This window comes from Chiloscyllium punctatum, chromosome 11, assembly GCF_047496795.1.
Source record: "Chiloscyllium punctatum isolate Juve2018m chromosome 11, sChiPun1.3, whole genome shotgun sequence".
NCBI classification, from domain to species: domain Eukaryota; kingdom Metazoa; phylum Chordata; class Chondrichthyes; order Orectolobiformes; family Hemiscylliidae; genus Chiloscyllium; species Chiloscyllium punctatum.
The window spans coordinates 94,105,511-94,123,029 of NC_092749.1; the positions used below are offsets into that span (position 1 = coordinate 94,105,511).

General features: G+C 39.9%; 1 protein-coding gene across 2 annotated transcripts in view; it reads left to right on the forward strand.

Moving 5' to 3' along the window:
• The window catches only part of LOC140483223 (acetyl-coenzyme A synthetase 2-like, mitochondrial), a 78,286-nt gene that overhangs the window by 17,477 nt on the left and 43,290 nt on the right, over positions 1-17,519 (forward strand). For both annotated transcript variants that reach the window (XM_072581305.1, XM_072581306.1), the window contains exons 5-8: positions 1,531-1,683; positions 7,678-7,825; positions 13,025-13,162; positions 16,557-16,649. In XM_072581305.1, the coding sequence (XP_072437406.1) occupies positions 1,531-1,683; positions 7,678-7,825; positions 13,025-13,162; positions 16,557-16,649 (532 nt within the window). The remainder of the gene's footprint in view (positions 1-1,530; positions 1,684-7,677; positions 7,826-13,024; positions 13,163-16,556; positions 16,650-17,519) is intronic.

Consider the following 17,519-nt stretch of genomic DNA (forward strand, 5'->3'; position numbering starts at 1 on the left):
AATAGTCGCATCATTCAAGTGCTAGGTATTGACCATCTCCAACAAAAGAATCTCCCTTGACCTTCAATGGCATTATTAATGCTGAATACCTCTTTCATTAACATCCTGGGGTTTACCATTAACAAGAAACTCAGCTGAAGCAGACATATAGTAGGGTGGCTCCAAGAACAGTCTAAAGGCCAGAATTTCTGCAGTGAATAACCCAAACCATGAATCTGTAAATGTTCATCCATCAATTCCAAGACTAAAGTCACGAGTGTGATTAAATAATTGTTACAATTCCCATTGAATTTAACTAAATTTACTGGATGACCCTAAAATAAGAAATAACCCAAAATATTCCATTTTTATTTACATACGTAAAATGGAATTGCATTCAAACAGATCCACTTTTCATTAGTGGGACACCTAAAACATGACTTGTGGACTTCATACTTTTCAAAGGAAGGTCTAAACTTACTGAAGTACCCTTTTGGTAAATTAACCTTTTGGATATGTCTAAGAACATTTTTGGGATTGGTTATGGGCCATTTAGGATTGTTTAAAGTAGATGTGAATGTGTGTTAAAAGTGATATGCTCATTGAAACTGTCAAACTGTAAAGGCATTTAATTTAAAACTGTTTTGAATTTTTAAAAACCTGCATTTACATCTTGTCTGTTGACCTAAGCCTGCTGGCTATCATTATATAATTTGTGTTGGTTGACTCATTTCACAACCTATAATTATCATTATGACATGCCTGTCAACTCACAACTTGTTTGACAGTACCATGCAGTTACAAAGTCTTTGATGTGGGGCTATGAATACAAATTTTGTATTTATAAGATTTGAGCAGTTAAAGGAATGTAAATGCAACAGAGTTTTTAAAATCAGTCATTGTACTTTTTCTTAATTAGTGAAATATTCAAAAGACAAAAAAACTTTATTTCAACTCAGCATAGGTCCTGAGGTCTGCCTGTGATGGATCCTGGGTGAGTTGGCATGGAAGGTATAAGGACATCAGTTGTCACACTGGGTATGGGAAGGGCTAGGAGGGGTGCATAGATGGACATTCATTGACATGGGAGGCGTGAGGCAGCATGGAGTTGGGTGGGAGAATGGTTTGGCATGTAGGACATGAGGTTTGTCTGGTGGGTGAAGGCTGAGGGCTGTATTTCATTTACTTGTTTCTTTATAGCTGGGACAATGTACAGAGGGCAAAGGCAAGCCTTTTATAAAATTGCCTCTGTACTCAGCAACCCCTATGGCTATGTCTACCCTCTTTCTGAGGATGGTGAATCCAATTCCCACTAAGGCCCAGCACCACGCACACATTAATCAAATCATCCGCCCTACTAACCATTGTCAGTCTGGTGAAAACACAGAAATAGGCAGACACAAAGTATGGGTCTTTGGTAGATTGAATCTACCATTAGAATGTAGGTGTATTTCACATTATTATCATGTCTAAATTATACATAACAACTATTAAACACATTTTCCTGGAGTAAAACATCAGCTCAGAGGATCTGCCTTTTTTCTTCCTCAGGAGATGGAGAAAGAGGAGCCGGTGTGTGAACCTGTGTCCATGGACAGTGAGGACCTGCTCTTCTTGCTGTATACTTCTGGAAGCACAGGAAAACCCAAGGGCCTGGTCCATACACAAGCTGGTTATCTGCTTTATACATCTATTACCCACAAGGTATCAGTAGAACAGGATGGTGAGCCTCAATGTTTTCCTTCTAGCATCTAATACTGATTACAGAAATTACTTAACATTAACGTACAAAGGCCAAAGGAATAAAGACCAACTTCACAGATAGTATTTATCTGTAAAGTTGCTAATGTTAAATTACTTAACTAAATAAAAAAATTAAATATATGCTAGTCTCTGAGTTATGTTAACATACATTATTGTTAGGCAACTCATTGTAGGAATATCTAGATGTGTTTTTCAGACAATTTTCTTGTGTTTTGTATGATTTTACTTCCTACTCTTTAACAAGGCCGACGATGTAGATACTTACCTTAGCAGTATTATCTATCCAGAATATTAAGTTGATTAATTGTGAAAATTCATGTTAATAAAACTGCTTCTGATTATATTGCTTCCAGGATCAAACAGTCAGTGACTGCAACAATATCAGTACAAAACACCTGGACTAGATTGCAAACAATGTCCCTGAAATTCCTTGGGTCTCTGACCCAGTGGTTAAGGGAATCACTGCTTTTGTTGTTCTCAAGCACTCAGATGCCTTCCATTGCAGTTTGTGGGATCACTGGAAGCCGGGCACAAGCACCTCAGTCTTTGGTGCTGGTATACATCCTGTGAATGAATAAGGGGTGCAATTTCCTTACACTAAATCTCTCCAACTCCCAATCACATCATAAAACCCATATCTTTTTATTTTACTGTATTTTTGATTATGGACTGATTTGGGAAAAGGACCATTTTAAAACCAATGATTATGAAAGAACTGCTGCACTTCTAAAAAACAAGTTACTGAATCTCGATGTGAGTCATATTTACATTGCAGCTTTGTTGAGAAAGTAGTGGAGGCTGTTAGTAGATGGGTCAGCAACAGATTACTGATTGGCTTGAGGAGTTGTGACTAGCTATGGATGCCAAAGACTGTCAGCCTGACAACAGCAACTGGATAGCTCAACAGTTTTTGGGTGTGAATGATTTTGACAGAAGCCTTTCGACAGCTGCTTTGGAAGCTGATCTATCTTTCCCTCCAAAAAATAGGTAATCAAAACCTGAAAAGAACCAGTATATTTTTTCCCCACCTGTGTCCTTTAACCAAAGACTTCACAATTAATGTGACAATCGCTCATGTCTACTGTGAACAAATGAAAAAAAGAGGAGAAATTGAAGAACAGAACATGTATTTCTTTTTAATTAATAGCAATTCTTCTTAAATAGGGTTAGACTTAAATTTAAGGTTATGAAACCTGATCTGTGGTTTTTGTTTAGCTGGGTTAATTTGATAGGATCTCATAAAACATATAAAATCCCAACAGGACTATACAAGGTAAAAGTAGGAAACATTATCCTGAAGGAGAATAAGAAGGAGTCTGAAACCAGAGGTCACTCTGAAGACATTTAAGACTGAGAAGAGGGAGAAATGTCTTCACCCAGAGAGTGGTGACCCTGTGGAATTCTTTGCCACAGAAAATCGTTGAGGCCGAAACATTGAATGTTTTCAAGAAGTTAGATATAATTCTTAGGGTTAAAGGGAGCAAAAGATTCGGGGAGAAAGCAGGAAAATGGTACTATGTTGGATGATCAGCCATGATCGTATTGAATAGGGGCCGAATGCTTGCTCCTTTTTAACCATGTTTCTACCCAACTGCTGCCTCTCTCTATTCCTTCACAATCTCTAAATTGCCAAACTGCCTATTCAAGATCTAATACTAGACAAGCAGAAATTTCTTTCATTTAAATTTGACCAAAGCCCCACCCCAAACTTCCAGCTACCACACTCTCTCACTTTTTCAGAATTGTCAGAGACTGAACCAGTCTTCTTGCAACATTGGTGTCATGGTTGACCCTACAATACGCATCCATAGCTGTGCCATCACCAGGACTGCCGAATTGTATCTCTATAATACTAGTGGACTCACCTTGCATCAAGTCATCCCCAGTTAATAATGGGGCGGCACGGTGGCTGAGTGGTTAGCACTGCAGCCTCACAGTGACAGGGACCCGGGTTCGATTCCCGGCTCAGACAACTATCTGTGTGGAGGTTGCACGTTCTCCCTGTGTCTGCGTGGGCTTCCTCTGGGTGCTCCGGTTTCCTCCCACAGTCCTAAGATGTGCAGGCCAGGTGAATTGGCCATGCTAAATTGTCCATGGTGTTGGGTGGATTTAGTCATGGGTAAATGTAGGGGAATGGGTGGGTTGCTCTTCGGAGGGTCAGTGTGGACATGTTGGGCCAAACGGCCTGTTTCCACAGTGTAGGGAATCTAATATAATGTAACTCCAGCCATGCCTTTGTTGTTTTGACACTTAACAATTCAGCACATTCCTACATGGCATATGTTTTCCAAATTTGGTCTCATTTGAAACAAAGTTTTCATCCATCACCCCAGTGCTTGCTAACTTAGATTGGCTCCTGGGAAAACAATGTCTTGATTTGAAAACTGTTTCCAGTTTACACCAATGTAGGGTTTGGGTAATATGTTCCAGTTAAGAACAACATATTACAATTATGATCAATAGATTGAATTGTGGCCAATAAATTCAAGTTGAGATAATACACAGCAGTTCAGTTTTGGCCAACATATTCCAGTTAAGGCTATTATATTCTAATTAAATCCAGTATACTCCAATCCTAATTTAGTGTATTCCAATTATGAAATATCTCGCATCCTATAAGATCCTCACCTTTAGGTTCTTTCCTATTGGCACTTCTACACTGCCTAAACTTGTCATCTGTTTAAAAGCTACCTCCTGCTCCATGACCCATTCCATTAAATTGCTGACCTCCCAGTTTTCCTTCCCTGCCCTTATTAGTTGATATTGCTAAAATTTCTCTCCCAATTTTATACTCAATCCTTTGTCTTCAAATTTCTTTTTATCTTTTTCTTCAAAATTAAACCATGATCCTACTGATCTTATAAGCTACTACCTCATGTCAAATCTCTTTGAACATGGTGTGCCACCCAAATCTATGCCCATCTCTCCTGGAACTCCAAGTTCCTGCCAATCAGCTTTTCAAGTCCCCGCACGAAAAACCCTCTTAACCATAAGATGTAGGAGCAGGATTAGGCCATTTGGCCCATTCAGTTGCTCTGCCATTCGATCAGGCTGATACGTTTCTCAAGCCCATTCTCCTGCCTCTCCCAATAACCATTGATCCCCTTATTAATCAAGGAAGTTAACAAAGTCATATGATGTCCTATCCTATTGTGATTAAAAAAAGCTCTTGGTTTTCAGCATTCTCACCTTGTCTTCAGCATGTGACATTGTTGGCAACATCGTCCTTCACCAAAGCCTGTCTCTGTGATCCAAATGGGTGAGACAAAATCCATCTGGCACTATGCTTAACTATACAGTTGTAACTGGAGAATAACCTGCAATGGCTTCACTTCCCTCCCCCACATTGTTATCTTTGCATCCCACAAAGATCTGCCCAAAGGTCTATTCTATTTTTCATCTATATATTGCTCCTTATGGGTAAACACTATCTTGATTTGAAAATGTCTGTCCTTCATGGCCTCTATAATTTCCTCAAGCTTCGCAGCCCTCTTGGAGATCTGTGATTCTCCAAACCTAGAGTCCTGAGCATTCCTGAGTTTTAACTGTATCATCATTTTCATTCTTTCACATGTGACGTGTCCATTGAGTTGTTGTTCATCTCTAATCTGAACTTGGGAAAGTGTTGATGAACTGCCATGTGGAACTGGACAGGGGATACGCCCAAGTGCTGTTAGGGAGAGATCGTCAAGATTTTGTTTTCAGCTGCCATGGTCCTAAACTTTCTAATTCTGTCACTCAACTTCTCCACCTCTGTTTCCTCCGCAAACACGCTCCTTAAAACCTACATATCTCAAACAAGATTTTGGCCACATGCCATAATATCTTCTTATCTGGCTTGACGTCAAATCTTGTTTGATAATGTATCTACAAATGTCTTGGGACAGTTTTCTGTATTAATGTCACTATACAAAGAATATTCCAATTATTAATAATTTTCTTGTTGCGACTAGTATATTCCAGTTATGACTTGTTTATTCCACTATTACTAGTTTTGTCAGTGTGACCAATATTGTAATTAATTAGAAATAGTGCTGTCTTTGGATGTATATAACAATTAAGAGCAATATTTCTAATCAAGATAATGAAAATATTTGTGTCCACTGAGTGTAAAATTCAACCCTACATTTTTTCCATGTCTCATGTAACTGACACAAAGTAATGGGGGTTGTGAATGAGAGGCTTCATTGTTTGAAGGACTCCTTTACAGGTTGTTTCTTGGAGGATGTAGGGTTATGACAGAGGGCTGGGAGGCAGCAATTGCCACAACCACTTTTGAATTTGCTTATTTGATGGATGGAATGGTGGAAACTAAGTAAAACGCAATTCTAAGGGCATCTTGGGCAGCAGGTAGTCCATTTCCAGCATCACCTTCTGTTTTGTGTTTCTGCCCTTTGTTCCTCCTGCAGGTCCAACTTTGCTGTTGTGCACTGCTATATAGACAGCAGACATCAAAACTGCATTGTATACCCTGGTCTCTGTGAGCTGAAGTGCACTTCTAGATCTATGAAGACATTTGAACTGCACCTTCAGCACTCCCAACAGTTTGTTAAATGGTACACGATGGTTGTATGACATTAGTTGTACTGTTTCTAGGCTGTATTCCTTAGAAGTTTGAGGGATGTCACTGACCATCTTTTAAGTAGCTCTGCATCCAGGTATTAAGACATTTGGTTGCTTACCTCTTGCATATTGACGGAGAGGAAGCCCTTTATTAACTTGCCTGGGTGAAGGGTGGTTGCTTTAGTTGTCACTTGCGGGCAGCCCTACACCTATGGCAAACATTTCAGAGTCTCAAATTTGAATGCTTCCCCCTTATGACTGGTGTCATCACAGATGAAGTTGACACTTTGGCAAATACGCAGTCAGTAAGCTCTGTTATGCATTTATCTACCACTAACTGTGAGATCCTGGCAATAATTCCAGGTGAGCCTGGAAGGATCCAGAGGCACAAGTGTCAAGGACAATGGTTATTTTGACAGGCATAGACACAGTAGGTTCAGTCAGTAGGAGGTCTGGTCCAGAAAGTTTGTAATGTCTGCCAAAATCTGACATGACAGTTTGTGCTTCCTGAGACACTGATGCTCTGACATGTCAAGGAAGCTTATCCACTATGCTCTGCCTATAGGCAATGTGCTATAGTCATGAACTGCAGGTCTGTAAAAAGTGGGCTGTTGCTAATGGAAGTACTGTTGCAGCCTGGTGCTTCACCTCTTGCTGCTTTTTGATCTACTGCTGCTGGCAATTTATCTTGGATATAACCTGTGGTTCAAAGTAACCCTGCATAAACAACAGCCAGGAAATATGGTAGTGCAAGTCAGGCCTTTGAACATTCAAAGTGTTGATGGCACCTTCAATGCATGTAAAATAACCTTCTCTGCGATATCATGGTAAAAGTACTGTGAATACACCATTTTCTACAACCAGATTTCCTTCTCATAGCTTCCACCCCTTTAGTTGCCACCTTCGTCTTGCCTGGCAATCACCTAGCAGGTTCGAAGAAGCATAGGAAACCTGCGGAGCCAAATGTTTTATTTCAAATTCCGTGTTACTATCACAGGAGTTGATCTTTTACATCATAAAATTGACAACCCACCTCTCCTGAGGGGTGTGATCTCATGTGATCTACTGCAGTTAAATATGAAAGTTGGCAGGTTGGAATGGGATTCCTGACATACTTGTATTTTTCCAGGACTTCACCCCCAGCTGCAAACAAAACCCACTTGGCCTCATTCATTTAACTTGCTTACTGAGTGATTTTAATAGACACTTACCCAATCAACTAATTGTATTACTTGTTTGTAAACTGGTATTGCACGGTCTGTTTTCGAATCCTAGTTTTGTTTGTTACCTATAGAGTGAATCTTTTAGTGGAATAATTTTTCTGATCCAGATACTAATTCATAAGGTTAACATACAAATGTTATCTTTCAGTATGCCTTTGATTATCAAGAAGGTGATATTTTTGGCTGTATGGCAGACATTGGCTGGATTACAGGGCACAGTTATGTGGTCTATGGCCCACTCTGCAATGGTGGCACGACTGTGCTATTTGAAAGCACTCCTATCTACCCAAATCCAGGTAAGCACAATAAGGACTATTGTTAAAAAAAACATACTCTACGTACCTGTTTGAACTCCCTGTGATTGTTGTAGTCAGAAAGAAAATAAGTATGACTTGGGCTGTCAGGAATGGGGTGGTTTCAACTGCCAGCTGGTGTTTACCAGGAAACTGCAGATTCCAGTTATGCCTGGACCTGACAGCCTCACAATATCCAGATCTGATTATTTAATGTAGGACCTAAACATTTTGTGTGGATTGCTGTGCTGTCTGATTTGAACAGCAAATTAAAATGTAAATGGCAGGCAAAAATGGCAGACAAGTCACCCAAATGATTCATATGCTCAGCCTGATACTGTGGTTTCCATTGGGCAGATTGAGTTAAAATCAACCCTATGGTCCTTCTTGACACCAGCATTCTGTATCCACACCTAAAATGTTGGAAATACTCGTAGCTGTGAGATTAGGGCATAGTTTTGTTTTTCCAGGGAGTGACCGTTCAAGGTCTGGGATCCATTTATCTGTAATGGGAACATGAGAAAATTGAGGAAAATTTTGTTAATAAGTGCAAATAATTTTCTAGATCTAACCAATAACCAGTTTTGCTGGATTATGTATATTACTCCCAATTCACACTGCTACCATTTCCCAACCTTCGGTTTGTTAGAGATTCTTCTTATCCCTATGCCTGTTCACCTGACATTCTTTGCTCACTATGCTGGCATTTCTTCCACACTTTGAGGAAAATTGAATACTGCTGTGAATTCTACACGTGGGACCCTCCTGTTGCAATAAATATGATCAGGAGCCAATGATGAAGGATACAGAATCCATTCCTATCCCATGCATGTCTCAATTTCAGTGAATTCTAAAAAATCCAAGATGACAATCTTCTTAAGGCTTGTATTTCAAGCAGCGCAGTGTCTCTGTACGTGAAAGCTATGTTGGAAATCTGAAGGTTTGTAAATTCACTGCAAGAGTAAGATTGTAAGAAAAGTTAGGAACAGAGAAAAGGAAAAGGAGAGGAAGATACTTATCAGCATTCTGATCTGTGCATTGTTGTAATTACAAGTAATCCTTGAAACCATACATAAACCATGAAACACTAATAGCTTTGTCTCAAATTAACAGATGTTTAAGGTACAGCTTTATAAGCAAAATGGCATCTTGACAGAGCAAACCTGTGAGCAAAAGAGAGAGACAAAATACATGTTTGCATAAAAAATGCAAATTTTAAAAAATTGATCGAAAGAACCACAAATCAAGAAGTTATTTCCCTAAACCCTCACCATCGATATTACTTAACATCTAAAGATCAAGGAATACTTTGCAATATGTACAGAAATGAAATAAGAAATGCAAAGTGTGCATGTTCAGAATAAATCAAGAACTCTACACACAGTACAGTTTGCATATTGGCAGTGGACTAGACATAATTCAATCAAAGATGGGCTTGTGCTTGTGATTTCTTAATCTCAGTTACATCTTCCAGGGTCCAGGACATTTATTTCACAGGAAACATAAGGAGTATTTTAGCTGATCATTCTCTTTTTTCCACACACTTGACAGAAAAGGAAGGAGATTTCACTTTCTGATCCATCAGTTAGCAAGTTAGTTACATATTTACTGTTATTTTAATTGCCTGGTGGAACCACTTATGTTCTGAAGGACAAAGTTTGCAGTGTTCCACAGATATGAGAGCATGATTGGGAGTTAGATTAGATTAGATTACTTACAGCGTGGAAACAGGCCCTTCGGCCCAACAAGTCTACACCGACCCGCCGAAGTGCAACCCACCCATACCCCTACATTTACCCCTTACCTAACACTACGGGCAATTTAGCATGGCCAATTCACCTGACCTGCACATCTTTGGACTGTGGGAGGAAACCGGAGCACCTGGAGGAAACCCACGCAGACACGGGGAGAACGTGGAAACGCCACACAGTCAGTCGCCTGAGGCGGGAATTGAACCCGGGTCTCTGGCGCTGTGAGGCAACAGTGCTAACCATTGCGCCACCGTGCCACCCACAGTTATTTTTGACTTAATATAGTTGCATAAGTAGCTGCAATAAACAGTTAAACCCATACATAATCTGGGAGTGTGACTTACTCAAGTATGCCAGGCATTGTATTTGTGAGAGGACTTTTTTTAACTTTCAAGTGACCTCTGGATGATTTAGTGAAACCACAAAAATACGCTTTTTTGATTAATGATTCAGGTATGGACACTAAATTTAATATCTCCAAATTTGCTGGGTGAGATGGAGATTTGTGAGGAGGGTACTGAAATGCTTTAGTGTGATTTGGACAAGTGAGTCAGCAAATGTATGGGGCAAATCAAGTATAACGTTGGAAATTCATTATTTCCAACATGACTGTAGTAATACTGGATCTCTAATTGCCCTGAGAAGGTGTTGATGGTCTTTCATCTTGAATCGATGTTTGGATACGTATTAGTGAATCAGTTGGAATTTTGCTAACAATCTGATAGCTTTATAGTTGCACCTACTGATAAAGTCTGTCACACTAAAATACCTTAACAGAAATCAGGAATCTATTTATTAAACAATGCAAAGTCAAATACAAAGTTGCTGTTTGCAATGTGATAAACATGGTGACAATTTAGGACAGGACAGATATTCAGAGAGTTAATTAAATGTATACTTCATTAAAACACAACTCTCTAGCCTAATAATTAGATATAATAATATCTAATTAGATATATTTCCCTAGTATAATTAAGTAGTAAGCTTAATGGTAGTAGTACTCTTGCCTGTTACCTCGGGGTTGTGGATTCAAGTCCTACTTCAGAGATTCAGCAAAAAATTTCAGCTGGTGGTCTCCTGCAGTACTGAAGGATCACATTATCAGAATTGCCACCTTCCAGAGGAGCATTAACCTGCCTTCCATCTCAGATGAAACAATAAGATCTCATGGCATAATTTTGAAGAAGTGTTAGGATATTCTGTCCAGTATCCTTTACAATATTTGTCTCTCATACAACATCAGTTAAAAGAGGTGATCTGGTACTTATTGCGGTTGGTGAGGCTGTTATGATTTTAAGTTACTTGCCACATATCCTCTACCACAATAAGAGTTGACCCTGCCATAAGTTCTTAAATTGGGACTGGAAAGTACTTCACGATGTCCTGAGGCTATATTAAGGCTATATCATATTTTCTTTGCTAATGGGGAGGTGGTGGTGTAGCAGCATTGTCACTGGACTAGTGATCCAGAGTTAATGCTCTGGGACATGAGCTTGAACCTCACCAGGTCGGATGGTGAAATTTGAAAATCTGTAAGTAAAAGTTAGTTCCCATAGCAATTATGCAAGCATTATCGATTGTCTTAAAAAACTCATCTGGTTCAATAATATCCTTGAGGGAAGAAAATCTGTTAACTTTACCTGCTCTGGCCTACACATGATGCCAGATCAACAGCATATCGTTGCATCTTAACTGACTTCTGAAGTGGCCCTAGTAAACCAGTCAGTTCAAGTGGCAATAATCGCTGTCTTAGGCAGCAAAACTAACAGTCCCACAAACCAGTAATAAATGTTTTAAAACTGTATTATCACACCTGAACTTCCCTTTACATCATTTAGTTTTCAGTTTTCTGACTATATCTTTTTACATAAGGGACGATTTAAAATATCCAAAAGCATTACAATGTAATAGCTGAAATTTGAGTAAATATTTGTACATAACTGTCAATATTTCAGTGGAACTTCAATAATTTCATGAGTATCACAGATGCAGGAGATAGACTATCTGTCCTGCATAACAGGTAAATCTTATCAGCGCTAACTACTTGCTGTGAGTGGTCAGAACTAAATCAGCTTTTTATTTGCAAATTATACTAATTAGTTTGAAGAGAATTCAAATTCTCAAAATGCCATGATACGAATTGAATTAATTTACTCTTACCTTACTGGGATTATAACCATTACAAAACTGCACAATAAAATCTTGGCATATTACAGCACAAATAGAGGCTATTTGGCCCATCGTGCTTGGGTCAGCTTTTAAAAGAGAGTGTGAATTAGCTCCATTCTATTGCCTCTTACCCTATAGTTGAAGGATTTTCTCTTATTTTCAAATGTACATCTGGATCTCTTTTGAAAGTTGCTATTGAATCTGCTACCATCACTCTATTTCAGATCATAAGAACTCACTGTATAAAAATAAACGCTCCTTATCTGTTCGTCTCTGGTTTCTTTGCCATTACATATACCTCAAATATATCCTTTGGTTATTGTCCATCTACCAGTGGAACAGTTTCAAAGAATGATACAAACATAAGGAGGCATCACGTCCATCAGCCCATCATGTCTGGCTTTTTGAATGAGCTATCCAAACAGGACCTCTGTTTGACAATGTCCTCATTGTTCTGTAGATATTTTGTAAATACATTTCAACTGATGTATTTTAATTCACAATTTGCAGCAAGAAGTTCTCAACTCTATATTTTCTATTCAATTACTTCATAATTTTGAATACTAGCATGTAATATTCACCTTCTGTTCTCTAAGGAGAACAACCTTAAATTTTGTAATCTCTCCACATAATCAAAGTTTTTCATTCTGAGAAATGTTCTCTCAGTTTTTAAGCTATAAATAAAATAGAGCAAAATAGAGAGTGCAGCATTCAATGCAGCAGACCATGACATAAGGAGACTATTTATACCAAGATAACTGTACTGTATCTCAAATTTAATTTTGTGGTTGGGCTGCTGATATAAAGTAAGGAAACAGCCATCACATGAGAGTCAACCGGAAACCGGAAACAAGGCGATAAAAAGAAAGGAAATTATGTAATGCAGAAGCTCAACATTAGCTGGTATAATGATAAACTTCAATGACTTAAAGAAGGACAAGCAACATTGTAAGACTATTTCTTTAAACTAACACAACTCTTAACCTCATTATTTAGCCAGTATATCACTTTTCCATGAAGTTTTTATTTCTTTAAGTTGAATTCTCTAATCTAGGATTTAGTTATGTCACTTTTGACCTCAATGGCAAAGACTGATGTACGTAAGTCTGAAACTACTGTGTACTATTAACCTCAATTAATTAACTAGGTAACATCTACTTTTTCAATCTAATGGCACCAAGTGACCTTAGTTCAACAACTGGTTTAGTTTAGATGCATTTTGATCCAAAATAATGAAAGCTAAACCATGCGGATATTATTTCTCTTTGCATTTGTTTATCAGGTAGATACTGGGAAACTGTGCAGCGGTTACAAATCAATCAGTTTTATGGGGCTCCAACGGCCATTCGTCTGCTGCTGAAATATGGAGACAGCTGGGTGTCCAAATACGATCGGTCATCCTTGAAAACACTAGGCACAGGTAAATGCCAATCATGTCTGGATTAATAACTTGCTTTGAAGAGAAGCCAACATGTCATTCTCCAATTCAATGAAGACGACTGAAATAAGTGAGGGAATTATAGGCCATATATGTTGCCTGATCTGTTGAGTATTTCCAAAATTTTGTTTTTATTATATGTCAGGCTCTATTTGGCTTAGGGAGAAAGTGAGGACTGCAGATGCTGGAGATCAGAGCTGAAAATGTGTTGCTGGAAAAGTGAGCAGGTCAGGTAGCATCCGTTTGGAGGTGGCAGAAATGACGACAGATGATACGATGTATATGGAGGTTTGTGAGACCCCACCACCAGGGATATATTTCCTTCCCCTCCCCTATCAGCGTTCCAAAAAGACCACTCCCTCCGTGACTCCCTCGTCAGGTCCACACACCCCCCCCCCCACCCACCCCCAACCCGACCTCCACTCCCGGCACCTTCCCCTGCAACCGCAAGAAATGCAAAACTTGCGCCCACACCTCCTCCCCTTACCTCCCTCCAAGGCCCCAAGGGATCCTTCCATATCCGCCACAACTTCACCTGCACCTCCACACACATCATTTACTGCATCCGCAGCACCCGATGTGGCCTCCTCTGTATTGGGGAGACAGGCCGCCTACTTGCGGAACGTTTCAGAGAATACCTCTGGGACACCTGGACCAACCAACCCAACCACCCCGTGGCTCAACACTTCAACTCCCCCTCCCACTTCACCAAGGACATGCAGGTCCTTGGACTCCTCCATCGCCAGACCATAGCAACACGACGGCTGGAGGAAGAGTGCCTCATCTTCCGCCTAGGAACTCTCCAACCACAAGGGATGAACTCAGATTTCTCCAGTTTCCTCATTTCCCCTCCCCCCACCTTGTCTCAGTCCCAACCCTCGAACTCAGCACCACCTTCCTAACCTGCAATCTTCTTCCTGAACTCTCCGCCCTCCCCACCCCCACTCCGGCCTATCACCCTCACCTTAACCTCCTTCCACCTATTGCATTTCCAACGCCCCTCCCCCAAGTCCCTTCTCCCTACCTTTTATCTTAGCCCACTTGGCACACTTTCCTCATTCCTGAAGAAGGGCTCATGCTCGAAACGTTGATTCTCCTGCTCCTTGGATGCTGCCTGACCTGCTGCGCTTTTCCAGCAACACATTTTCAGCTCCATTTGGCTTAGTAAATTACTGTAAGTTGAATTACCATGTGTTCCCTGATAGTGCTACAGTGCCTCAATTTCTTATGTGATTGATGCTGGCTGACTCAGCATTTATTGCCCATCCTTAGTTGCTGCTGAGAAGATGGTGGTGAGCTGCCTCCTTCTTGAATTGCTATAATCCATTTATTGTAGGGAGGAAATTCCAGGTTTGATCCAGCAACAGTGGAGGAACAAAAATATAGATCCACATCAGAATAGTATGTGGCTTGGAAGGGAACTTGCAGGTGGTGGTTTCCCAAAAATTGCTGGCCTTATCTTTCTAGATGGTAGAGGTGGCAGGTATGGTAGATACAGTTGGAGGATCTTTGGTGATTTACTTCAGTGCACCTTGTAGATTGTACATACTGCTGCCACTGTGCATCAGGATTAAGGGAATGAGAGCAAGCATGTTGCATTGTTCCAAGTTGCATTTAGCTTCTTGAGTGTTGTTGAAGCTGAATCCTTCCAAGCAAGTGGAGAGTATTCCTTCACACTCTTGACTTGTACCTTATAGATTTGGAAGACAGGAGGTGTGTCACTCACTACAGAATTCCTAGCCTTTAACCTGCTCTTGCAGTTGCAGTACTTATATAACTGGTCTAGTTCAGTTTCAGATCAATGGTAATACATAAGATGCTGATAGGAGGGGATTCAGCGATGGTATTCGCATTGAATGTGTTTGGAATGATAGCTGGAGATGGGCAATACCTTGCCTTGTGTGGCACGAATGGTCTTATATGGTTTAACTTATCAATATACTTCTAACCTACCAGGTAGAAGTGACTTGAAAATAGCCAATCTATTCCACATTCCTGAGAAACTTCCCTCCCTGCCCTGAATAGTCAAACCGAGAGTGATTTTTATAATCGTGTGCACATGTCAGTCAAGACTAGTTTAACCTTGAAACTTGCAAGTGGAGGTTCAGTTGACTAGAGCGGTAGTTAAAATCAATTAGGTAAAAACAAGGACTGCAGATGCTTAAAACCAGAGTCTAGATTAGAGTGGTGCTGGAAAAGCACAGCAGGTCAGGCAGCAGCAAAATCGACGTTTCGGGCAAAAGCCCTTCATCAGGAATAGAGGCAGGGTGCCTGCAGAGTGGAGAAATAATTGTCAGTTTTTTTGATTAGTAAAAGCAGTTATAATAATAAACAGTGAAACTCAACAGGTAAGGAGTTCTCTATCAATTCCTAATGAAGAAAACATTTTCACAAAGGTGAAGGTTCCCTAGACCCAGAAGAAACCATAGGGCTATTCTCCCATTCAATGACTGGTAGTGGTTTACCCTGAGGGTTGAGAAGGAGGGTTGTTCATGTTGATCACAGGAATTGAGCCCATGGTGTTGGCATCAGTCTGCATTGCAAACCAGTCATCCAGCCGCATGAGCTATCCCCTCAACACACTTAAACAAATACTTGCTAAAACATAGAAGGATTCCATTTGGTTTTAAATGAGATTATTGACCAGGGCATGAATTGGACTAGTTGTATAAAATACTGTGGCTACAAAAGCAGGTCAGAGGCTAGGAATATTGCAGTGAGTAACTCACCTCCTTATTCCCCAAAGTCTATCAACCATTTATGTGGCACAAGAAAGAGTGCAATGGAATACTCCCCACATGGCTGGATGAGAGCAGCTCCAATGCACAATTAGCTCTTGAGCCTTACAGTACTATGCAGTATCTACTCATCAGGAATACATTCATTCATGGGATGTGGTGTTGTGGGCTAGTACAGCAATTGTAATTGCTCAGAGGGCAGTTAGGAGTCAACCATATTCGTCTGAGTCTGGAGTGACATGTAGGCCAGACCAGGTAAGGATGGCAGATTTTCTTTTCATTAAAATGCATTAGTGAACCTGCAGCAGTACAAAATGACAATTCACCAGCACCTTCTTGAAGACAAATAGGGATGAGTAATAACTTCTGGCTTAGCTAGCAATTCACACCATGAATGAATAAAAAGTAAATGTTCCCTTCCTCATAACTCAGTATAATAGCCCAGTTATGTGCAGATTGGGTGTGGGGTAGGGGAATGGGAAAATATTTAGGACTGATTAAATCAACCATGTGAATTATCTATTTAGTTCATGAATTCAAGGATAAGTCTGTTCTGTGATTTCACCCCAATTGCAATTCTGAGAAACTACTTCCTCAATCTACACTGCATAGTTTAGCTGCTAATGTTTCTCTTATAGTAGGGGAACCTATTAACCACGAAGCCTGGGAGTGGTTCTGGAAGGTTGTGGGAGATGGCCGATGTACCCTTGTGGATACCTGGTGGCAGACAGGTGAGGAAAGTTTGGTTGGATATATGTAAATATGCAGACACTCAACAAAGAATATTTCGTGATTTTTGCACTGCACTGAAATTGCATTTTGTTATCACATGGCAGTGAACCTTTCTGTTAATTAATCCAAACACCCAGAAAAGCTCACCTCACCTTGTAATCTGTTAAAAATATGAATGATAGAGAAGTTCCAAATTCTACTATTTAAACTCCACTGTTTTAACTCTAACAGTGAACATTAAACAACAACTATTCACAACTCTAAGCCCCCCTTTCTCTTAACTGCTTATTACCTGCCTCCAACTCTATAACAATATGCTGTTCCAATAAGACACTTATTAAAATGACAGTAACTTAGTTTCAAAACCACACAGCTGCTGTCGTCTTCGGTGTCTGTCTTCTTCTGGCTGAGAATCTCCCTGGGTTGTCTTCTTTTATTGTGAATATGTTTCATATGAAAAGGTACCTTTGATAGAGAGTGTTTCCTAATTCTTGGGTCTCTCTCGATGGCAGTTGCTCTCTCTCCAATTTTCAAAATGCCAGAATTTTCATATCCCCAATATTAGATCGTCTCATTGGTTCAATGTTGGCAAAACAATAAATTCAAACTCAATTGGGTTTTTGTATCCTGGGGCATAATTTAAACTGGTTAAATATGAATTGTTGTCAAAACAGTAACCAAAACGCAGGTATCCATTTCACAGCCAAATGTTACATATTTTCAGTTTTCCAGTGCAGTCTGAGACTGCCATCTAGTCATATACATAGGTGCTTGTAATCTCTCAGTTCAGAACAGCATTCACTCTCTCTTAAAGATACAGTACGTGCTTTCAACTTCATAACAATTTAAGCACACCTTTGCTTCTGCTT